The sequence below is a fragment of the Photinus pyralis genome, unplaced genomic scaffold (assembly GCF_008802855.1).
Source record: "Photinus pyralis isolate 1611_PpyrPB1 unplaced genomic scaffold, Ppyr1.3 Ppyr1.4_LG7, whole genome shotgun sequence".
NCBI lineage: Eukaryota > Metazoa > Arthropoda > Insecta > Coleoptera > Lampyridae > Photinus > Photinus pyralis.
The window spans coordinates 23,508,535-23,529,746 of record NW_022170738.1 but is presented as its reverse complement, the minus strand read 5'-3'; the positions used below and the strand labels follow the sequence as shown (position 1 = coordinate 23,529,746).

Here is a 21,212-nt window from a genome sequence, read left to right as displayed (position 1 = left end):
TAAATTGGAATATTTTACTGTCAGTATATACATGAAAATTTAAACAAAAAAACCAATCATTATTATTTTATTATATTGACACAGTTAAGAACCTATTCGTGAGAGATCTATCGTTCGGTTTGTACATACAAAATTGAGTGCTGCAACTGTTCCTTTTGCTCTCATCCATTTGTAACGGATTTTAGTCAATAGACTTGTTAATAAATTTTGTAGTTAATTAAAAGTTAATATGTTAAAGAATACGATAACTTAATTAATTAAGGATTAACAGTTCACATTTTTTTGCTCACCTTTGGCTACACATTAACAATTTTCTTTAAATAAAATAGCAAACGTAATTCAAGAAGCATTTATTTCCAAAATTGTGGAATAATTATGTAGTAGTTTTACTACTGTCAAAACTATAACAATTTCCAAGTTTATTAACAAAATGTTTCATAGTATCAGTATCCAATAAAAATAGATTTTAAGTATGCGTCTAAGTATATAAATAGTAGGTACACATGTAATTCTTTGTGTGGCATCACTGTAAATTATTATCATCATCACAGACATCTAGAAACACATCAAACGCTTCCCTACTACAGTTGCCATCAGCAGTGAAAACATATTTGTGAAACGTTCCATCTAAGCAGATTGCTGTAATTGGATTAAGTTATTTTTAGTAGATCCATTGATAAATTTTACCTATGACGGCACTGTGAGGTGCAAAGGCACACACACAAGCACATTCAGGAGGTACTGTGAAATTTGCTAATGCCCACTGCGATTCTCCGTAATTACCTAACACAATGCCCAAGTTAGATAATCTAAAAGGTTAATTTAAAACACGCAACAGCACGTGGTCACCTTACGTCATACGCCGATTTAAGTTTGTATTTTTTATTGCGAAAATATGCACCGTTCCCTTATCACTTGAACAGCACAAGAAGTCAGAATCTCTACTAAAGTTTATACTAAAAAAAACACCGAGGATAAGTTACACAATCGAATCAATCAAGCTTACCAATAAACAGTCGCCTGGTCTGAACCCCTTCTCAGTTCAACCAACAAGTTTTTACTGACCGAATCCCATACTCTGATCAATGTTCCTTTATTTGACGCTGTTGCAATGCGAGTACCCTGCTGATTGAGAGCTATGCAACCTACTTCGTTTTTGTGAGCTGTTATGCACACAGGCGCGCAGGAAAATCCAATTTCTGTGTTGGTCAAGTCCTATAAAGCAATTACATTTTTTCTCACACTTTCCGACGTTAACGGCTCGGTACAAATTATATTTGTTAATCAATTGTTAAACGTCAATTAATCAAGTGAATCTTAATGGTAGGGGAACCCACGATGCTAAATGGTGATTTACTCTAACGTCATAGGGCCTTATTGAACATTGTAGATTAGATTGTAGAAAGAAAAAAGTTATATGATGTACATTCTTCAACCGGTGGGCGTCGCGTCTATATTTTTTTTTAGTAATGTACAAAAAAATACTCGAGCGCGTCCGATGTTGGTAGTGTATGCCTCACATATCTTTGATATTAGAGGAATATTAATATGCTGGTTTGAATGGTGGGATCGGCTGTACAGAAGGGTAGAAAGCGGGATTTATTCTAGCACGTCAGATTATTACAGCTTTGTACGTATAGTTTATGGCACGACCGCCTATGATCTTAGTCAACTGATGATTTGTTCCACTTTGGCATGTGGAAATCGGCAGATTATATTACTTCTGTTATTTTTCAATAATTTCCTTCGAAATATATAAAAAAATTCCAACTCGAGAATGTCAAGGTAACGTTTTTTTGCAAGTGATTTTACCACGCACTCCCCTCACGCCCAAATCATCAGATTATTGAAATGCATACTTTTCAACACGTAGTCAACCCACTTACTTTAATCTGACATGCTCGAGTAAATCCCAAAATTACCTATTGGGCTCCCCTATTAAAATGACACTGACACTGAAATTTAAAATAATGTGTTACAATCAATTGTCTAATGTAATAGTATTTTACATTATTAGCCAGGTAAGTGAGTTTTTACTGGCGATAGGAGCAGTGGTCGAAGTGGCAAATATTTTTTACCGGTATGGCTGAACTGATAAAATCTTAGTATTGTATGTATGCGTATATTATCATGAAAAAACTTTATCCGTTATGCCTATGTGGATAAATTTATTACCGGTATGTTTCACAAAAACCAAAAATCTATCGGTATGCCATACCGCCGCATACCGCCTCACTTCGACCACTGGGGATAATTTGTTCTTAAAAACCTCTACTATAAGACTACTTTAAACTTTTACTTTATTTTAGTCTAGGTTTNATAGTATTTTACATTATTAGCCAGGTAAGTGAGTTTTTACTGGCGATAGGAGAAGTTGACTGGCGAGCCTGTCATCTCCTAGAGCCAGTAAAAACTATTACCTGGCGTATAATGTACAATATTTTATTTGTTACTCATTTGTAAACAATAGTAAACGTAAATAATTAGTTCTTAAATTGATCTCGAAGAAATGTCTAAAATATCATATTATCCATGTAACAGAGACTTCGCATTAATTCTGGCCAATGAAATTACTAGATTACTAACTTGTAAAATTTTTACACGTCAGCTGTCAGTTTTACAAGTCAGTAGCGTTTAAAGATGACGTTTACCCGTTTGCGTTTTGTCTTGTTACTGAGTAACAAATAAACGTTATTAATTTTAAATGTATCTTCAATTGATAAAGGACATTCAAATAAAACCTGGTCACTAGTGTAAAGTCACGGTAAGGCTTTTATTACCTCAAAAATATAGTTATACACAGTCACGAACTTATAAATTAAGATGGACTGCATTGGGCTAGTGTGTTAGAGAGAGAACGCAGGATTTTTGCCCAAAAATGGCGGAAGTTACTAGAACCTAGTAACTTTAATGTTAGGGATTGTTCCACCTGTTTGGAGATATCTGTATATATTTTTATAAAACATGACAGTGCTATGAAGTTAAGTTATAAAAAATTACAGCTATTCAGATTAATGTTATTTGTCAATTTTTATAAGTTCGCAGTAAATTTGCCCAAAAATGGGAGATGATTGCGCTACTTTCTATATCTAGTGACTTTAGAAATGGGCCTAGCATGAGCGCCGCCATGATGTGCACATTTTAGTTATTTTCTAGGGGAATTTTCCTAGTGCTCAAGTTTTGAGACTATTGCAGCCTTGGAAAATGACATGTCACAGTAATTTATTTAGAAAACGTGAGGTTACCTATGCTTGTTTATTAGTTGATTTGAATTTCGCGCCATGTGAGTGCACATCATGGCGGCCCCCATGTAGGTGTCATTTACATTAGCATTAGCAGTCCATCTTAATTTATAAGTTCGTGTACACAGTACACATACTCAAGAGGTCCACCCACATGAAAGTCACAGGGTGAAAGGTCGGGACTGTACTGTGGTTGTTTCAGCGTTTCCCATCCAAACGGCATGTTCGGTAGTGGACAATAACTTCTGTGACCACCTTTTGTTCAGTGTAAAACCAGACTAGAGCATAGACAAAGCACATGTGCTTTGTCTATGGACTAGACTGACGCTACGCTATGCAACGTCAAACGGTGCACACGCATCAGTCTCTCTACCAATGGATGGCGCCACAATATCTGCATGTTACTAGGGTTCAATTGAATGTACGATCACGAACAAAAATAATGATAATCGGGAACTTACTGCCACTTAGACAACTAACCATACACTATCTAAAGTGGCAACATTGAATTGTAAGTTTTCCGGCGGCGATTAATGTGGGATCGTCGCACATTGTCGGCTTTTGTTCGTCACTGCCTTGCTATAAACGCTACAGCAGGTATAATTACAAAAATGGGTAAAACCGGATTTTATGCATTATATTCTGAACAAATTTAAGAGACATTACTTCACATTGGTATCTGCGATCTCGATTTTCTCTCCATTGAAACAAAAACTGGCTTTTAAGGTTAATTTTGCAAGACCCGTTTTATTTATTTATTTATTGTCCCTCTTGTTCTAGGCCCTTAACAGGCTTACGCCCAATTACAGAGTGACGCGCATAATGCTTTTTTTAGAGTTGCCCCTGCAGAAGCTCGTAAGTTGTTCTATACTACTCCGGTATTTACCTTATGAATTAGGAAACTGTAGGAAAACCTAATTCGGAGTAGCCGGCAGGCTGGTCGAAACTGATCTAAGGAAACATCTCTGCTACAGATGAAAAAAAATTCACCTCAACTCAGGTTCGAACACCCGACCTCCGGTTTTGTAGCCCAACGCTCTACCACTGAGCTACAAAGCCGTTTTGTTGCATTCTGACAAAAAAAGCCCACGTAAATGCAGTAAAAAAAATAAAACTTAAAGATTTAAATAGTACTTGTGTTTTTTATTGCGTAGGTATTTAACTATAAAAAACAGTAGGTATGTTCTATCTATCTATAACGTTAAAAATTGTAGTAATTGTCAATTAATCCTTTTCTTTTTACTCTCAATTGAAAAAATATAGGTAACAACTTCGGCGAATAATTCATAAGAAGTAACTGATGAAGTAGTAATTTATAATCCATGGGCATTTAAAATCAAAAAACCATAACATGAACACACTGCTTATCTAATGTCATTCACAAGATACTTATTAACACTTCCATGTTAAGATTGTTATGGGCGCACGCGTCGCGCATTGTTCCCGCTTAGCAATTCCTTCATCACTGTGTTGATATATAGGGAGTAGTAGTATTGCAACAATTGGAAAAACCAATACGCGAAATTAAAAAAAGATTTACCTACCTGAATCTAGCTTTTGTCCTCGGCAATGCATAAAATATGGCACATATCTTACAATTACCTACTTATAGTGTGGGTTGATCCCCTAATTAAAATAATGAATCATTTATTAATAAATTGTGATTGCAATTTTTGCTCCAACTTATTAATATATCATTGAAATATGACCTGTATGAAAAAATATTTTAGTCCAACAGAATCTAATTTTCTACAACATACAGTTGGTCTGGTACTATTATTTTGCAATGTTATTGTTCTTTTATGAAAAAATATTCAAAAAAACGTAATCTCAAAAATGAACAAGTTTTTAACACTAAGTAAAGTTCAGCCGATCTTTTTGAAAATGTGTATTTAGTAAATTCTTTTTTTATAACAAAACAATATGTTCAACTCGATCAACGTAGATGTTACAGTCTGCATAATTAAGTTAAAAAAATTTAAAAAACGATGCTTTGTCTTTCACACTGGGTGAACTGCTCTCTTGTAGAAAATGGGATTCAAAACAAATTCATCGCCTCGTTCATCGTTATTCATTTTTTCCCTTAGACCAATAGTTCACGAGATATTTGAAATGAAATGCCAAAAAAACGACTTATTCATGTTTTTAAAAACACAACGTCCTGTTTATTGTGTATAGTACACAATAATAAAAAACCGTTCAAAAATACTAGCAACAATATCGAGAGAAAAACTAAATTGAAGATACCAATGTGTAATGTATTAATGTCTCTTAAATTTGTCCAGAGTATAATGCATAAAATCCGATTTTGCCAATTGCAGTTATACTTACACATTTTATACCTGCTGTGGGCTGTAGCGTTTATATCAAGGCAGTGATGAAGAAATGGTGAAGCAAAGATGACAATGCGCGACGCTGTGTGGCCCATCCCACATGACTCCACGCCGAAAAAGTTACACTTCACCGTCGCCATTTAAGATAGTGTATGGTTGGTTGTCTAAGTGGCAGTAAGTTTCTGATTATCATTATTTTTGTCTGTGATCGTACATAGTGCATACCAATTAAACACCTTTAGGTGAAGTTTTTTTTTTGTAAAATTTGCTCTAGTGGATAAAACCTAACCTTACTTCACAAGTGGCTTTTTTAAAAAAATAAAACAACCGTTTAAAAAAAAGACTGTTCATCGATTTTAATTTAACGAAATTAGAAATCCAAAAAGATCACTGATCCCTAAATTAAACCCAAGAAGCACAGCAAGCTGCAATGAGGTAACTAAAGGTTTACATCAGTCTCAAACTCAGCACTTACACATATTCCCCAAAAGGTAGTTCTTATACCACACTTACCACAATTTGAACACTTCCCACTTTATGTCCTGGGAATATCAAAATTTGTTTCTCTGCTGATGCTAAGGGACTCATTTCACATAAACCAAGTGGATTGTCTCTAGTTTCTAAGGAGAATAACCTCTGAATTGGTGACGGAAATGAAAAAACGTGTATATGTGTTAAGAGAGCGACAACTAATCTGAAAATAAATTAATATAATAAATATGCAGGGTGTAGTGTAACAAATAATCATGTAAATAGCTAGCGTAGCAAAGAGAAACTAAACATGAAGTTTTAAAATAATTTGATAAATAAATAACATGCGAAAACCTTTTTTGTACATCCTGTATAAAAATACAGTCCAAGGCTCATACTGTAACAAGGCCAACTTAACATATGCGAGCCAGCTACGAGCCCTAAGGCCCGGCGCACATTGAGATGCACGCCACACACGCAACGCAACCCACGGCCACATACGCATTGTATTCTGTCGGAATTAAGGAGCAAACACATATTATGACACCATGTACGATACGATGTCTCATTTCTGAAGCCACAGATTGTTTAGTAATTTCAACAGTAGGTACACAAAGCGTGTGTGGCCGTGGGTTGTGTTGCTTGCACTGCGGGCATCTCAATGTGCGCCACGCCTAAGGCTTTATCAATATGCGAAACAAAGTCAAACGAAAATCAAGGGGTATTGCAGGTAATTAATGTAAGCATGATTAATTTTGAAAGTGACGACACCTAAACCAACCGACTTACTTATCTCGTCTCAGCCTAGTTGCTTTAATAGATGACGAAAATGTTAATTCTAAAACAAATTTCTTGCTTGCATCGTCAAATAATAACAAGGTATTATCAGCGAACTTTGGGCGTGAACCTCCAGCCACTATTGCTATAATATTTGTTCGTAACAACATTTCACAATGTGCAACGCTACCCATTAGATCGAAATCTGCAAAACATTAATGACTTATCGCTTCACGAAATGTACTTGGGTTACATGCCGTAGTGAGCTTTCTCTGCTAAAGGATCTACATTGTATATTCGTAACCCACTTTCCATTGAGCAGGAAAAACAACCTAAGAGAGTTCATGTTTTAAACATTTTTAATGCACACATTACTCTAACCTTGATCTTGATTAAACTTAATGTTCAGTACAGCTCTATCAGAACTCATGATTTTGGTTTGTGGAATACTACTAACGTGAAAAAGGTAACATTTTTTAATACGTAGTAAAGAAAATTAACTTGGATGTATTTAAATTCTTTGTTTGTTGCTTTTCTTTGTACTGGCTACATCATGGCAAACGGAAATTTAAGAGAGTAACAGCATAGTGGCTCTCGTTACGCGAATTTTTCTTATACAGATATTGGTGCCAGCGGATGTATGTAACCATACCGTTGTAACCCCCAATGCACGGTTAAATTTTTACATTACATTTGCATTTTACACATAAAAATGCAGGTAAAAATTGAAGAAAAATGACAATGATACACGTTTAAATTTGTGAGGTATTTTAAAAAGTTGAAAAGAAAGATGCATGATACGTAATGTTGGTGGTTCTGTAATAGCAAATAAATCCCTAGGACTTGCAAAAGAACTTCACTTATAAGTTATATTTACCTACTTTTTAAAAATCAGGATTGTCTTTGATTCTATTAATAAAGGTTTTCTCGTTTGGTTTAAGTTACAATGAACAGGTCTATCGCCGTTGCTGTTAGTGCAGTTGCAATAATAGCAATTACTGGAAGGGTGAAATTTAAACAAGAAAAAGAAAAATTGCAACCCAAAAGTGTGAGTTGAAAGAAGGGAAGATAAAAGAATTATGACTAATAAATAGATAGGTAATTAATTATTATTTGAACATCCTGCAGCATTCAGGAATTATTTACGAATGACAAATAATTCATTTTTAAAGCTACTTGCGAAAGGTGAGCCATACCGGGTGAATAAGTATTTTAAAACCGAACATAGGCAATTAACAAGAGAAAAACGTTTTTTGCAGATTGTTGCTCTCCATGTTAACTTAGAGGGTTTATAATCATACCAATCAAAAGAAGATTTTTTTCTCATCTAATGATATACGAATTAGTTTATTAAGGATCCTCAGATCCTTTATAGTTTTGTATTGTCGTCCGTCCGTCCGTCCGTCCGTCCGTGTGCGCTCTAACTCTTTTTAAAAGTGGCCGATTAAGTTGAAATTTGGTGTACGGGTTCTTTGGACATTAAGGACGGACGCTATTGATTTTCAGGAAGCTGGTTCAATAGGAACAAAAGTTATAGGACTTCGAGTGAATCGGGAACAGGAAAAACTACGGGCTCAATATAATAGAAATTAACATATTTCATTCCCTAGGTCATGTATCGGGTTGGGACTTCCGCTAGATTATTCCCTATGACTCTTAGATGTGTAATACTTTAATATAACTCTTCTCTGTGGTATAAGGTCGAAAGTTTTAGAGCAAAATGTAGCAAAAATTACACTTTATACTTGAATTTAGAGTTTTAAAAGGTTTCAAACGCATTATCTTGATGCAGCAAGAGTACATCACGTGCACATTTGATAACCGCATGTGTGTGATTCAAAAATGTTAAATTATTGCCATATGGGTTTTGATCAAAATAATCAAAATCGTTATTTATGCACCAAGATCGTCGAGAAAAAGGCTAGGGGCATTATCTCAATGCTCAAGACATAAATTTGATGCATTTCTGGCGACCACATGGATTTTGATCAAAACATGTCAAAATCGTTATTTATGCACCAACATCGTTGGGAAAAAGACTAAGAGCATCATCTCAATGACCAAAACATGAATTTGATCTATTTTTGGCGACCACATGAATTTTGATCAAAACATGTCAAAATCGTTATTTATGCACTAAGAACGTTGGGAAAAAGACCAAGAGCATTATCTCAATGATCAAAACATGAATTTGATCTATTTTTGGCGACCACATGGATTTTGATCAAAACAAGATTAAGAGCATTATCCCAATGGCCAAGACATGAATTTGATGTATTTTGTAACATTAAAATAAATTATCGTTAAAAGTTATTGTAATACTGAGGATCCTTCGATATTTCGTTGTATCGGTTTATTTTCACTTATAATTGCACAAGAGGTTTGTATTTTACCGAGTAAATTTGGGTTGTTTAGGTAATGAAAATCTGTTGCCTAGCAATTAGACGAGAAAAACTGTCAACTAATAAAAATGCGACACCGAAGGTGGAGCATTTTTAGGTTGACAGTTTTTCGAGTTCAATTGCTAAAAGGCAACAGATTTGAATTGCAACAACACAAATTTACTCGGTTTAAATACAAACCTCGAGTGTAATTCGGCAGGACAATTTAACGAAAAAGAAATTCGCATAACTAATCAATTACTGACAGACGTCAAACTAGTCATATGGGAAAGGGTAATGCGATAATTGGTTCGAAAATGAATAAGTGAAAAAACCACTAGTGCATTTGTCGCTGGAAAAGTTGCAGGTAACTTTTGCCGCTGTCAAAGTGACAATTACACTGCGGCTTATGTGATTTTTTATACATGAGTTGAATTGTCAGTAGTAATACCCCGAGAGCTTCAAAATTATCGAATATTTCCCGAAAGTTTGGTTGCATAGCAACGGTGTGGTGACAAATTTGACACCGCCCGTTGCAATGCAGCCAAACAAAAGGGAAATATTCGATTAATTTTGATGCTCGAGGGGTATTTGGCTAGATTATTTTTCAAATTTGGAAAGTAAACCACTTCACCAATTCTTGTCTTAGTTTCAAGATTTTTTATTTGAAATTTAATAATTTATCACCAATAATCATTAAGTTATTTACATTACACAATTAAAAAACTGCAGATTGCATACAATTAATTTAAGTAAAGATTAGTACAATTGAAGGTACAGTTGTTGTAGACATTATTGCTTGTTTTAGGGGCATTATAGCTTGTGGAGGTAGCCGAATTCATTTCAACTGTAGATGTAGGATCTTGCCGCATTTTCTTTAATATTTGTTCATGGTGCTCCTTATTTAGCTGCAAGTATGGTTTTATTGAATTGGCATTGGAGTGCCCGGTAATTTTAATAATTTGCTGCTCCCCAACTCCAGATTTTGCAAGTGTGGATACAGCAGTGGCCCTGCTCGAGTGGTTCGTTATTTTCTTGTCAGTAGTGTTAAGCCCAGCGCGTTTTGCAGAATCGTTCATCCATTTTCCCATAACATTTTTTCCTACAGGAACGTCTTTGTACCAGCCAACACCTTGCAAATCTCTCCAATTGGGGTTTACAGTTAAAAATAAACGGTCCGTCTTTATATTTTTACCTCGAAAAGACAATAACTTCTTTAACAACCTTACCGGACAGTAATCGAGAGCCTCTTCATTTGCAATTAGCCACTTACTATTTGCGCACTTCCGTTCTCCACCTTGTGTTGTCTTTGTGAACACAGGATTGTATTCAATTCTACCAGTATAAATACCATCGTTTCCCAATTCCTCCTTAAAGTGATGCACGATTGCCGTTAGTCCTTCATTACCCCTCCAAGCCAATTCCACGGAAATGATAATAAATAGTTTTCGTTGCAATCCCTCTGGTGTATTTTCGTTCCAGACGTTCATCATAGCTATTATGTCTTTTTTGTCCAAAGCCGTTAAACTGGTGGTACGTTTGGTTGGATCGGCCTGAAGTGTGCGCCTTTTCGCATTTCTCGCATCTCTAGCTACTTTAAAAGTTGGGTTTTTGAATGGGTCTCTCTGTTGAATTCGTTGAAGTACTTGTCTTGTATCATTTTTGCAGTCTGGTTCCACATAGTTTTCACTACATTTTCTTTATAATTTTCTCCGTTCGATTTTAGCATGTTGAAAGCCCAATCTGTTAAAATATTAGCGAGTTGTTCATTTGAAGTGGTTTCCATTAATTCATAATTCCTGTCGGCGCAAAAGTAAAAAAAACTGTTTCCAAACCATGTTTTTCGTTTTAATGGTGTTTAACGGCACATTTTCCTTAGTTTTTTCTTGTATATTTTGTAGCGATTCTACACCGAAACGACTCATTTTAGAGAAAGTGTTGCACTAAACTTGTATTTTAACTTACAATCGTCAAAATTACGATGCCTACTAAGCGTTGTTAAACAAATGTCTTTATAGACATGGGTTGCTATTTGTTTCAAAAATATTTTCGCTGCCTAGCAACAAGCAGGGGTATATCCGAAAAATATCAGAAATAATTCTCTCCAGTAGCTTTGAATACGGCGTTTTCATTGGTCGACTGTTAAATGTGAAAAATAATCTGGTATATTTCTCATTATATTATCAAAAATTCGGCAATACATCCAATTAGCAAAATCATGTTAAGCCATGGAAATTTCCTAAAGAATTGAAATAGGTTTTCACACAGACGGAATGGGACGCTCATTAAAATGCACGGAAAACAAATATCGCGTACTAGAATATTTTCGCTGTACACGTTGTTTACTATAAATACCTACTTTTTCCTCAGTGAACCGCATTTTACAAAAAAATTAATGCCAGTTGTCATAAACTGATATTGATTTCGACGTTTGAATCTGCTTTTTGTCTTCCTAGTCATGGCTTAACAATTAACATGATTTTGGTAAGTGGATTTATTGCCGAATTTTTGATAAAATAGTGAGAAATACACCTGAAAATGAACTAATTCGTATATCATTAGACGAGGAAAAATCTTCTTTTGGTTGGTGTCATTATAAACCCTCTAAGTTAACATGGGGAGCAACGATCTGCAAAAAACTTTTTTCCCATGTTAATTCCCAGTGTTCGGTTTGGGAATATTCACCCGGCGGCCGGCATATCGCAAAGCAGGACATTGTAATGGGAGACTGCATTCCTTCAAAGCATAAATAACTTTGCGTTATTTAGCTAGTGGGGAAACTTTCAGAAATTTAATGTATTCAACAAGCGTCCATGAATCCACTAAGCCCAATTTGTACCAGTAATTTGTACAGCAATTGTACTTTTGTGGACGACTATTTGAGGGCAGTAATTATGCTTTTGATTGTTCCCTTCGTCGTTTCATTTTATTTTTATAATTTTTGTCCATAACGCGATATAGACACTTGCTGTTGGTATAAATCAATTAAAATTCTCGTATTTTCCTGTGTCCACATTTTCTACTGGAGATCGAGATGGTACAATCAAAAAGCAAAGATTCAAATAAAAGAATTAACGTTGGAAGAATAATCGTATTCTATGGTTTTCGTTGTTGCCAACTTCTTCTTCGGCGGAATATAACTAACTTAGTAGTACCCTTTGATTAATAATCAAAGGTAGTACCTACATCACGCGTTGTAGTCTTAATAGGCTGTAGTAGTCAAATATATTTTTTCTATTTCGGTGTTACAATGAGAATTTGTGCAACTGTTTTCGGCAAAAACAGTGTTTCAATGAGTTCCATTGTAACATTGTTTTTGGTAACTTTTCATCTACAAGTTGGCAGTTCGCCAACACGTCAACGTTAAATCATCAGATGTGAAATCAAATTACGTACGTAAAATTTATGTGTTTTCCTTGATTTTTGGTACACGAAGAACTTAATATATTCCAAATCAGCAGTTTACACATCCACCATAAATAAATTTATCTACGAGTAAAAAATTACACATTCACGGAATTTCAAGTTTCCAAATGTCAGTGTTGTGTTTATCTACGCTGCCAACTTAAAATTTGTCAACGTAAATGGTGTTGCCAACTTAAGACATATTAATTCTAAAGTTTCCTGTAGTTTTTGATAATTACTTTTTAATTAATTCGCTACGCCACTCGTGCCACAAGATAGTCGTATTACAATAGGTCACATTGTAACACTTGTCTTCCAATATACTATTAGTTGTGTTTTACATTAATAAATTGGTGTGGGCGCTTGCGATTGTTTCATTGTTTCAGATTACAGTCATTTGCGTATTGTGTAATACAATTTTTCTAACGATTAATCATACCTATATGTAACATAACCTCTTTCATATTTTCCATCAAAACAAATAAGATGGGGCGTACCAGTAGCACCAAGCATAAACACTAAAATCACTATAAGTTACTAAACATTCACGCGAATGTCCTTCAAAAATAGGACCAGCTCTATATTTCAAATGTTACATTGAGAGGTTCCACCCTGTATATATGTTTGCTGGTTTAAAATGGCCAAGAAACATATGTTAGTATATTTGTAAACAATATTTGGTTTCAAAAATAAAGCCATACGTGGAGAATATATCAGATGGGGGAAGGTATACCAACGCGACAGGTTTACGTATGACACCGCTGTACCCGCAATCTGTGGAAAAAGGCAGAGCATTCTCACTTTGCCTGAATGTTTGGGCATTTTGCGAAATCACTAAAGAAGAGCAGGCAAAGTACGAACTCGAGCTCCATTTCTCACTTTGCCTGCGACATTAGTCATTTCGCAAAATGCCTAGGGATTTTGCGAAATGCCGGATTTCGCAGTTTACCGGTAACGTATACAACTTACGACAATGCACACATTTTTGAGAGTTGGCAACCACGCAATTTTTAGGAGGGGAAAGCGATTTGCGCCATCTAGAAAGCACGAACGGGGGTTACATAGGGCATCTTGTCTTGAATGGCGGTCGTGAACGCGTCGTTCCATAAATGTTTGTTGTTATTTTGTGTTATTTAATGCAGGTAGTTATTTTTGCATTTCTTTATATCGTATTTGTGTTTTGTATGCCGCATTATATATTTTTTGTGTTTGAATTTTTGTTTTTAAAATTTACTTGGTTGACCGCAATGCATAATCACATATCTGTGATACCGTTATGCTATTGTTTGTAATTGTTTACGTTTTTGGTGTAATGCTTGCTTAATTTATGTTTATTGATGGTGATTACTTGGTCTTGTCCCTGAAGTAACATTCATATAAGTTTTGATCATTTTATTTTAATATGTGGAAATTACCGATTCCTTTGATGTTTGTACTGACTTGTTGTTTGTAACTAACATTTTCTCCGTGAATGAAGCAGTCACGGGGGTGGGAAAAACTGTAGTCAAAATTGAGCTACGACACCTAATTCCGTGATTGTCTTCGACTTCCGACTGTAGGCTCGAAACCCCGAAACCAGGGGCGGGCTACCTATCATGCAGGAGTGGGATTACGCTAATCAAAGCTCTTCAGCTTAGATCGATGTGCGATAAATGAGTGGCAATTCAATAATTTCCACATATCTTGTTTTTAGTTAAATTTACATGTAATTTTCCATCTTGCTTTTAACAAAATGGCTTTATTGCACCAAAGATGAGTCACATCCTGTGTATTTCACCCTTTCTTAGAATCTTGGTACCTGCTTACCGGACCCATAATTCCCAAAACTTGTTTTAACCTGTATGTTACCTCTTGAAGTTTACCTGCTACTTTTTGTGATGTTATAATTCTATGTTACGCATTCACATCATTACAAACAATTAATTTTACAACACAATTTGATATTAATTTGACGGCTGGTTTTTTTATTGGTAAGTTCTTTTTTCCCCAGCCTATTTCTATTTTTATTCGGTGAACTACCATTTTCAAAGTTTATTTTTCCAATGTAATTTATTTTGACTTAAATTTCCGAGCTTTTACAATCAATAATAATTGCGATCATTATTAAACAAACTTTTCACAATTTCAGTGTTTTATTTAACGTTCCTTCCCTACTGTGCTTCAGGTTAAAGCGTTGTCTACAACTAACTTAAGGGGGCTTAAGGGGGGATGTTTGATCACGTGCCACTTTTCAAATTTAAGCGAGATCTTGTTTAGTTTTGGAGGGAATAGTCATTCGGGTTGCCATTTTTAAACGTTGCCGAGTTGACTTTATTTTTGTGTTCTTGAAATGTGAAGTTAGCGTAGAACCTGGGGGTTAAGTACCTACATTACAATATGTAATAGCATTGAATAAAAACACTATAAGAAGCCTAACCCCGTGGAAATAAAGGTCGATTCTCACTTTCGTGCAAGGCACGTACTCGGCACAGGCAAGGCACCGACTCGGCAAAATATCTATATTATTGAATCTTATGAATTTTTTGGGGTATAATTCACACTATGCGAGCAACGACTCGGCCAGCTACGGCCTTTGCACGCAGCGTTCTTCCGAAACAATATTTGCCGGGCATGTACCGTGCACGTTCCGACAAGTGTGAATACAATCTGTGCAGGTCACCGACTTTAGTTCATTTTTCATAGTACAAGAAAGGTTGAAGGGTCAGCAAAGGAACACTTTTTCAGCGGAACAAGATGAGATGCTGATTGAATGTGTCCAGGAAAATGATTTCGGTCATAAAAGATACTTCTTATGCATTTTATGTACACAAAAACGTATTTTTCTTTTTCTGCAATATGTACTTTCTTGTTCTTCATCATCTAATATTAGACCAATTTTAATTAACGTGAAAGTTTTGAACATTTTTACAGTTGAAACTCACGTAGAAACTGCTTACCTGCGGCAAGCGTGTCGCAGTGTGAATTGAACTCAAAAAACTTTGCCCGTGCCGAGTATGTGCCGTGCCGGTTCTTTGCACGAAAGTGAGAATCGGCCTTAAAGCGCGACAGAGATTGAACTGAGAATATAATGGAAACACTGTCAATAGTGTCGATTCTTGAACTGAGAAGAATGAGAATTTGCTTTCCTCCTATTTAGAGAGTTCGGTGATCACAACCAATGCGGGTGCAAGGGGATTTGTCGCGCTTTCTTCCATAAGCGTTAGGCTTCTTATAGTGTTTTTATTCAATGGTAATAGGTAATTACACTATGCTTAAACTAAACCTTTCCATTTAATAAAATTCATATAGGTGCGCTAGCGGCTGGAGCGTTTGTTATGTTTCCACAATCGCGTATCCCATGATCCATGTGTAGTATATTTAAATCTGTGATATGACGTACACCGCCAATGAATATGGCCTGCAATAAATCTTAGTTTACGAAATGAGGAAGATATGAAACCTGCTAAATGACTTGCCCTTGACAAAATACAACAGCAACGGCACCCGATAAAATATTTGTAACGCGGTTTCAAAAAATAGGTAGATACCCACACAAAGAAAGAAAAAATGGTGTTCAGCTGCATGTTAATTATTATATTCAATGATTATTATCAGAGGTATAAAAAAACTGTGTACCTATTCTATTGCCGTGAAGATCATTTTAGTGTAAGTTGTTAGATGACTGAGCACTGAGTAGTAATCGCACACCATTGGCACATCGCAATGTGTGGTAAATTATGCGCGTCGCCTCTCTGTATAATCCCGGTTTCATGTTTATATAACATAAGAATGTGTTAGAAACATCACTGGGTGCTCACAAAACATATAAACAAAACCACTATTCGGGATATAACGTTCCAGGCGCGGTACGTCTTTAATTTAATACCATAGCGCGCTTGTGACGTCACTCAATTAGAAAACGTTTCTGGACGCGTCACGAAATTCAAACTTCTTTCCCTAATTTTGAGAAAACGCGTGCTTGTTTTGAAAAAATTCTTTTATTTCCATGCTCAGTGATGATGAAAATTTATAGCACTTACATTTTTTGCATTTTCCCTATTTATAATTTTTTAATTTACAACTTGGAAGAATTTATGGAATTTCCGGTTAAAAATAATTTTAGCTCAGAAAACCTGATTAATAGCGACACTGGCACTGGAAAACTTACAGAGTACATCGTATGGACATATCTGCATGCAAAGAATTGTAACACAAAGCTAATACTTCAAACCCAACAAAAACATACGATTTCATTACACCAAATACTTTTCGAGATAGGTATTCGAATTCAAATTTGCACACATACATCTAACCCGAGATCTAACCCTATATTTTATATTAAAAGATCTAACAAAGAACTTTAATCTTCACTTTGTGAGTAGTACACTGTTACGACACTTCGTTCTCCAAAATATACCATATCTCCGTCGCTAGTAATCCGATCCGGTGGTACCATTGGATGCGTCTCAGGGAGACTTATCACTTTCCATTTGTGAGTACTCACTTCCAACACTCCGTTCTAAAGATATTCCCATTTGAAGTGTTGCCCCTACCAGCGGATGTGTCCCGTCCAGACCTTTCCTTTTCTCTTTGTGAGTATTTATTCCGCTCCGACACTCCGTTCTCCAAAATACCTCCATTACTAGTCATCGGTCGCATGTGGTATCGTTATAGATGCGTCTCAGAGAGAACTACCACTTTGTCTTTGTGTGTACCGACTTCTGACACTCCGTTCTCAAGAGAATCACATATGAAGTTTTGATCCTATCAGCGGAATTTCATAAGGTGTTACAGGTCCATTTTTAGTTTAGTTTTGCTTTAGTTATTTTGATTTTTAGGTTAGGAATTTGTTTATTTTGTTTTGATTTTCATCACATAGGCGTGCCTATTTTCTTAAATTTCTTCTTTCGATTTCTTCGCTTCTTTGGATTCTTGCTCTCTTCTTACAATTGTATTTACCTTTTCACGCTTTAAACGCTTTTTCTTTCCTTACTGTTTTCACTATTCTAATTGTCGAAGCTTATGTGTACTATTTTATTCCATGTTACGCCTCTGGTCCGCTTTCAGTGTCATCTATTGTCAGTTCTTGTAAACTACGCTATTCTTTCCCGCTCTTTTCAAATATCGATTCTTCTTTTCCCGCTAACTTTTTATGTTCCTTAATTATTGGTAATACTGTTCGTTTTTTTCAAAATCTTCTACGTTTTCGTTTCCGTTTTGGTCAATTGTCAATTGTATGGTGTGCTTGTGAGGTGCGGAATTTTTGCAGCCGCTTTTATCCGACAATTTTGGGATTTCTACCCTCATCATCTAGTCTCCACTCATTACCAGGAATTGGTATTTCTTCCTTGGAAACCCTATTTTGGGGATTAAGAGTGGAAGAGGAAGCGCCCTTGTATTTGTGAATTTACCTACAACCAATATATATTTGTTACCCTTGCTCGCCGGATTTCAACCCTTGTGTAAGTATTTTTGTTGTCTGTATCCTTTTCTATTTCTTCGTTGTCTCTTAGGATCCGAGCTTTATTTCACCGTCCACCAATTTAATTGAGCGTACATATCTATATATTGTCTCTACGTTAAGGCCCACACCATCTCGTAAGTAGCCTTTTGGTGATAGTTTTGGCTTGTAATGTTGGGTTTTTGTTCTAGGGCCTTGTAGTTTTAGTTATTTCTTGTCTGTACTTGTTATACGTACCTATCTACAACTAAGAAATCTTCGTCGTCGTCCGTTTTCAGTCGTCCGTCTTCAATCTACAGTCGTCGTCTTTAGTCTTCAATCTTCTTTCGATACCCTCAAATTTCTTTTTCCTTGTTCCCTTCTAACCGCATCCCTATCCTTAATCTGCCCCGTATTTGGCCACTGGTCTACCACCGCCAAGCCCGCCGAACAACTGCTGGACAACTTCAGGAGCCAGAACAGCTAAGTTCAAGTTTTCAAGTTATCTATTTACCTTAAAAAAAACCGTTAAGAGCATGTGTTACGTCGCGGAAACATTGAAAACCGGCGATAAAATGGTCAAATGCCCGTCGCTGTAGACAGGGCATTTTTCAAGATACATAGCTCAAATTTGGAACAGAGTACCTTCAAATCTTTTGGTAGAATATGTCTGAATTAGAATATTAAAAATCGGAAGTGTTTTTGCAAAAACTACCCTTGAAGTATGACGTTAATGAGAAATATAGTCAATGTTTGACATATTTTTTAGAGGGTTAGAATAATAAAAGTGGAAAAACAATTCAGTCATAATGGAGTTTAGACTGTTATTTACCTTTAAAAAAAATTGGGAGTCATTACAGTTGATAATAAAATAGTTCTAGGATCGGGTAAAAAGTATGTTTTCGTCATAATTTTTCCGTGATCCAGTATTAGTTTCTCCATTGAGTTAGAAAACTAATGGAGGGAATATAATGGTAGAGGGGGTAAGAATTTTTGTAGACGGAAGTTGCCACAGATAGAGGCCACCCGCGTGGATAGGTTCCCGTGAAGGTACATTTTTGCCGACATTATTTGACATATGAAAACGCGGGTCCTGTCACTGTCAGTTTTCCACCAAATTCAAATTTTATTAAATTTGCCATTTTACAGTACCTAATAATTTCGGATCGGTTTGTGCTCTGGTTTATATAAATAACTAACTGCCGCATAGTGTTTTTATCACACGCAATTTTGTGAATTGAGAATAATTAGCTGCGTATCATGCAAAATTTCTCATAAAGGGAAGAAACAGGGCATTTCCTTTCATCGGTAAGACATGCCATTTATCATGTTGTAGGCGAGGTTGTAGGTACCTAGTTTATGTTTCTTAGTTTTCCAAACGAACCAGTACTTCGAGCAAAATGGTTACCTAACATTTGTAAATATATCTCAAGAACAGCTCTCGAAATTTACTTTTGTGCTTACAACGCTTCATTGACTGTGATTTGGATTTCAACCAAAGGTTGCACCGGAAAATGTTCATCAAATATCTCGTCAAATATACAGTAGGTACTATCAAAACTTGTAATGAACCTAAGACCAACCAATCAATTGTAGCTATTGATCTGTTGAGATATTTGAAAATGCCTGCTTTCCTTAACACCTTGATTTAGTAGTAATGAAAAAGCAGGGAGTTGTTTTTAAGTTGCTATGTATAGTTAGTTGTAGTAACACAAAATTGCTGATTGAATCATGTTTCATTTTAGTCATTACATTTTTCCATATTTTTGCTCATTCGTGTTCATTAAAGTGTTTTCTACTTTCCTTGACTATCGCTTCTTAAAAGAACTCCAAAAGGTTATGGGCCCAGCGAAGTCATGTTAGGAAAGTAAGAGTACTTGTAAATCAGTTTTACGTACCTGGAATACCTGTGTCAAAAATGATGGATAGTAAAGTAGACATTGGCGTCATTAATAAGTTTAATGGACGAAATTACCAGCAGTGGAAATTTCAAATAAAGTGTGCTCTAAGAGCAAGAGGAGTTTTCGAGGTAGCGAATGGCGATTGCGAAAAACCAAGTGGTGCTGAAGGTGAAGGAACAGCGAAAGAAGTTGAAGCATGGAACAGGAAAGATGACATTGCAATGTATATCCTGACGTCTGCCATGGAACTTTCGCAAATTACATTAATCGAAAATTGTGGAAGCGCTAAAGATGTAATTAGCAAAATGGACACAATTTACCAGCAAAACACGGAATCGAATAAGATGATGCACCAGGAAAAGTTTCACCAGTACAAAATGGATCCAGCTGATTCAATTGCGTTGCATATTGCCAAGGTGGAAAATCTTGCTAAGCAAGTTCGAAACTCGGGAGACACCGTCAGTGATATAGCCATTATGACAAAGATTTTGGGAAGCTTACCTCTAAAATACAGAAATGTGCGGCAAGCCTGGTTATCTGTTGATGAGAAGAATCAAAATATACAAAATCTTACCATGAGATTATTGGATGAAGAGGCTAGTCTCACAACGATGGAATTAGAAAACGAACAAGCGCTGGCTACGACGCGAGCTACCAAACCAATGCAGAACAAGAAGAAGAGGCCTCCTGTTACGTGTTACAACTGCCAGAAGAGGGGCCATTATGCAAGAGAATGTCGAAATAAGAAGCAAGAACGGGCAAACACTGCAGAAAAAGAAAAGGGACAGGAAGGAAATGTAACAGCTTTTACAACAGAGGAGAAAGCATTTGGATTAACGAGTGATGCATTAGCGATATCAAAGGACGATGTTTGGATAATGGACAGCGGAGCCTCGTCGCATATGACATACCACAAAGATTATTTTTCATCCTTGGAAGACAGTGACATAAAATCAGTGACACTTGGTGACAATAAAAGTCTCAAAGTGTCAGGTAAAGGAACAATCAAAATCCGTAAGCTGATGCACAATAAGTGGTATGACGCTATTTTGACAAATGTGTTGTATGTACCAGATTTACATAAAAATCTCTTTTCCGAAGGTGTCATTACCAGTAAAGGCATGAAAATTATTAAGGAAGATAAGTTTGCATTGGTGTATCACAATGAGAAGGTAGTGGCATGCGCATACCGAATGGCAAATATTCTGTATCATTTGCAATTTCAAACGATCAGATATGAAAGTGAAGTTAATGTGACCACAGATGCAAATATGTTAGCTTTG

At 36.0% G+C, this 21,212-nt stretch overlaps 1 protein-coding gene across 1 annotated transcript; it reads right to left on the bottom strand.

The window, feature by feature from the left end:
- Window positions 1-402: 402 nt before the first annotated feature.
- On the bottom strand, window positions 403-7,379 carry LOC116176288 (WD repeat domain phosphoinositide-interacting protein 4-like). The gene is made up of 8 exons (XM_031494779.1): window positions 7,205-7,379; window positions 7,081-7,155; window positions 6,836-7,028; window positions 6,089-6,269; window positions 1,007-1,215; window positions 855-956; window positions 688-809; window positions 403-639 (listed from the first exon to the last, which is right to left on the bottom strand). The coding sequence occupies exons 1-8, from the start codon at window positions 7,251-7,253 to the stop codon at window positions 524-526; spliced, it is 1,047 nt and encodes a 348-aa protein (XP_031350639.1). The 5' UTR covers window positions 7,254-7,379; the 3' UTR covers window positions 403-523.
- Window positions 7,380-21,212: the final 13,833 nt, after the last annotated feature.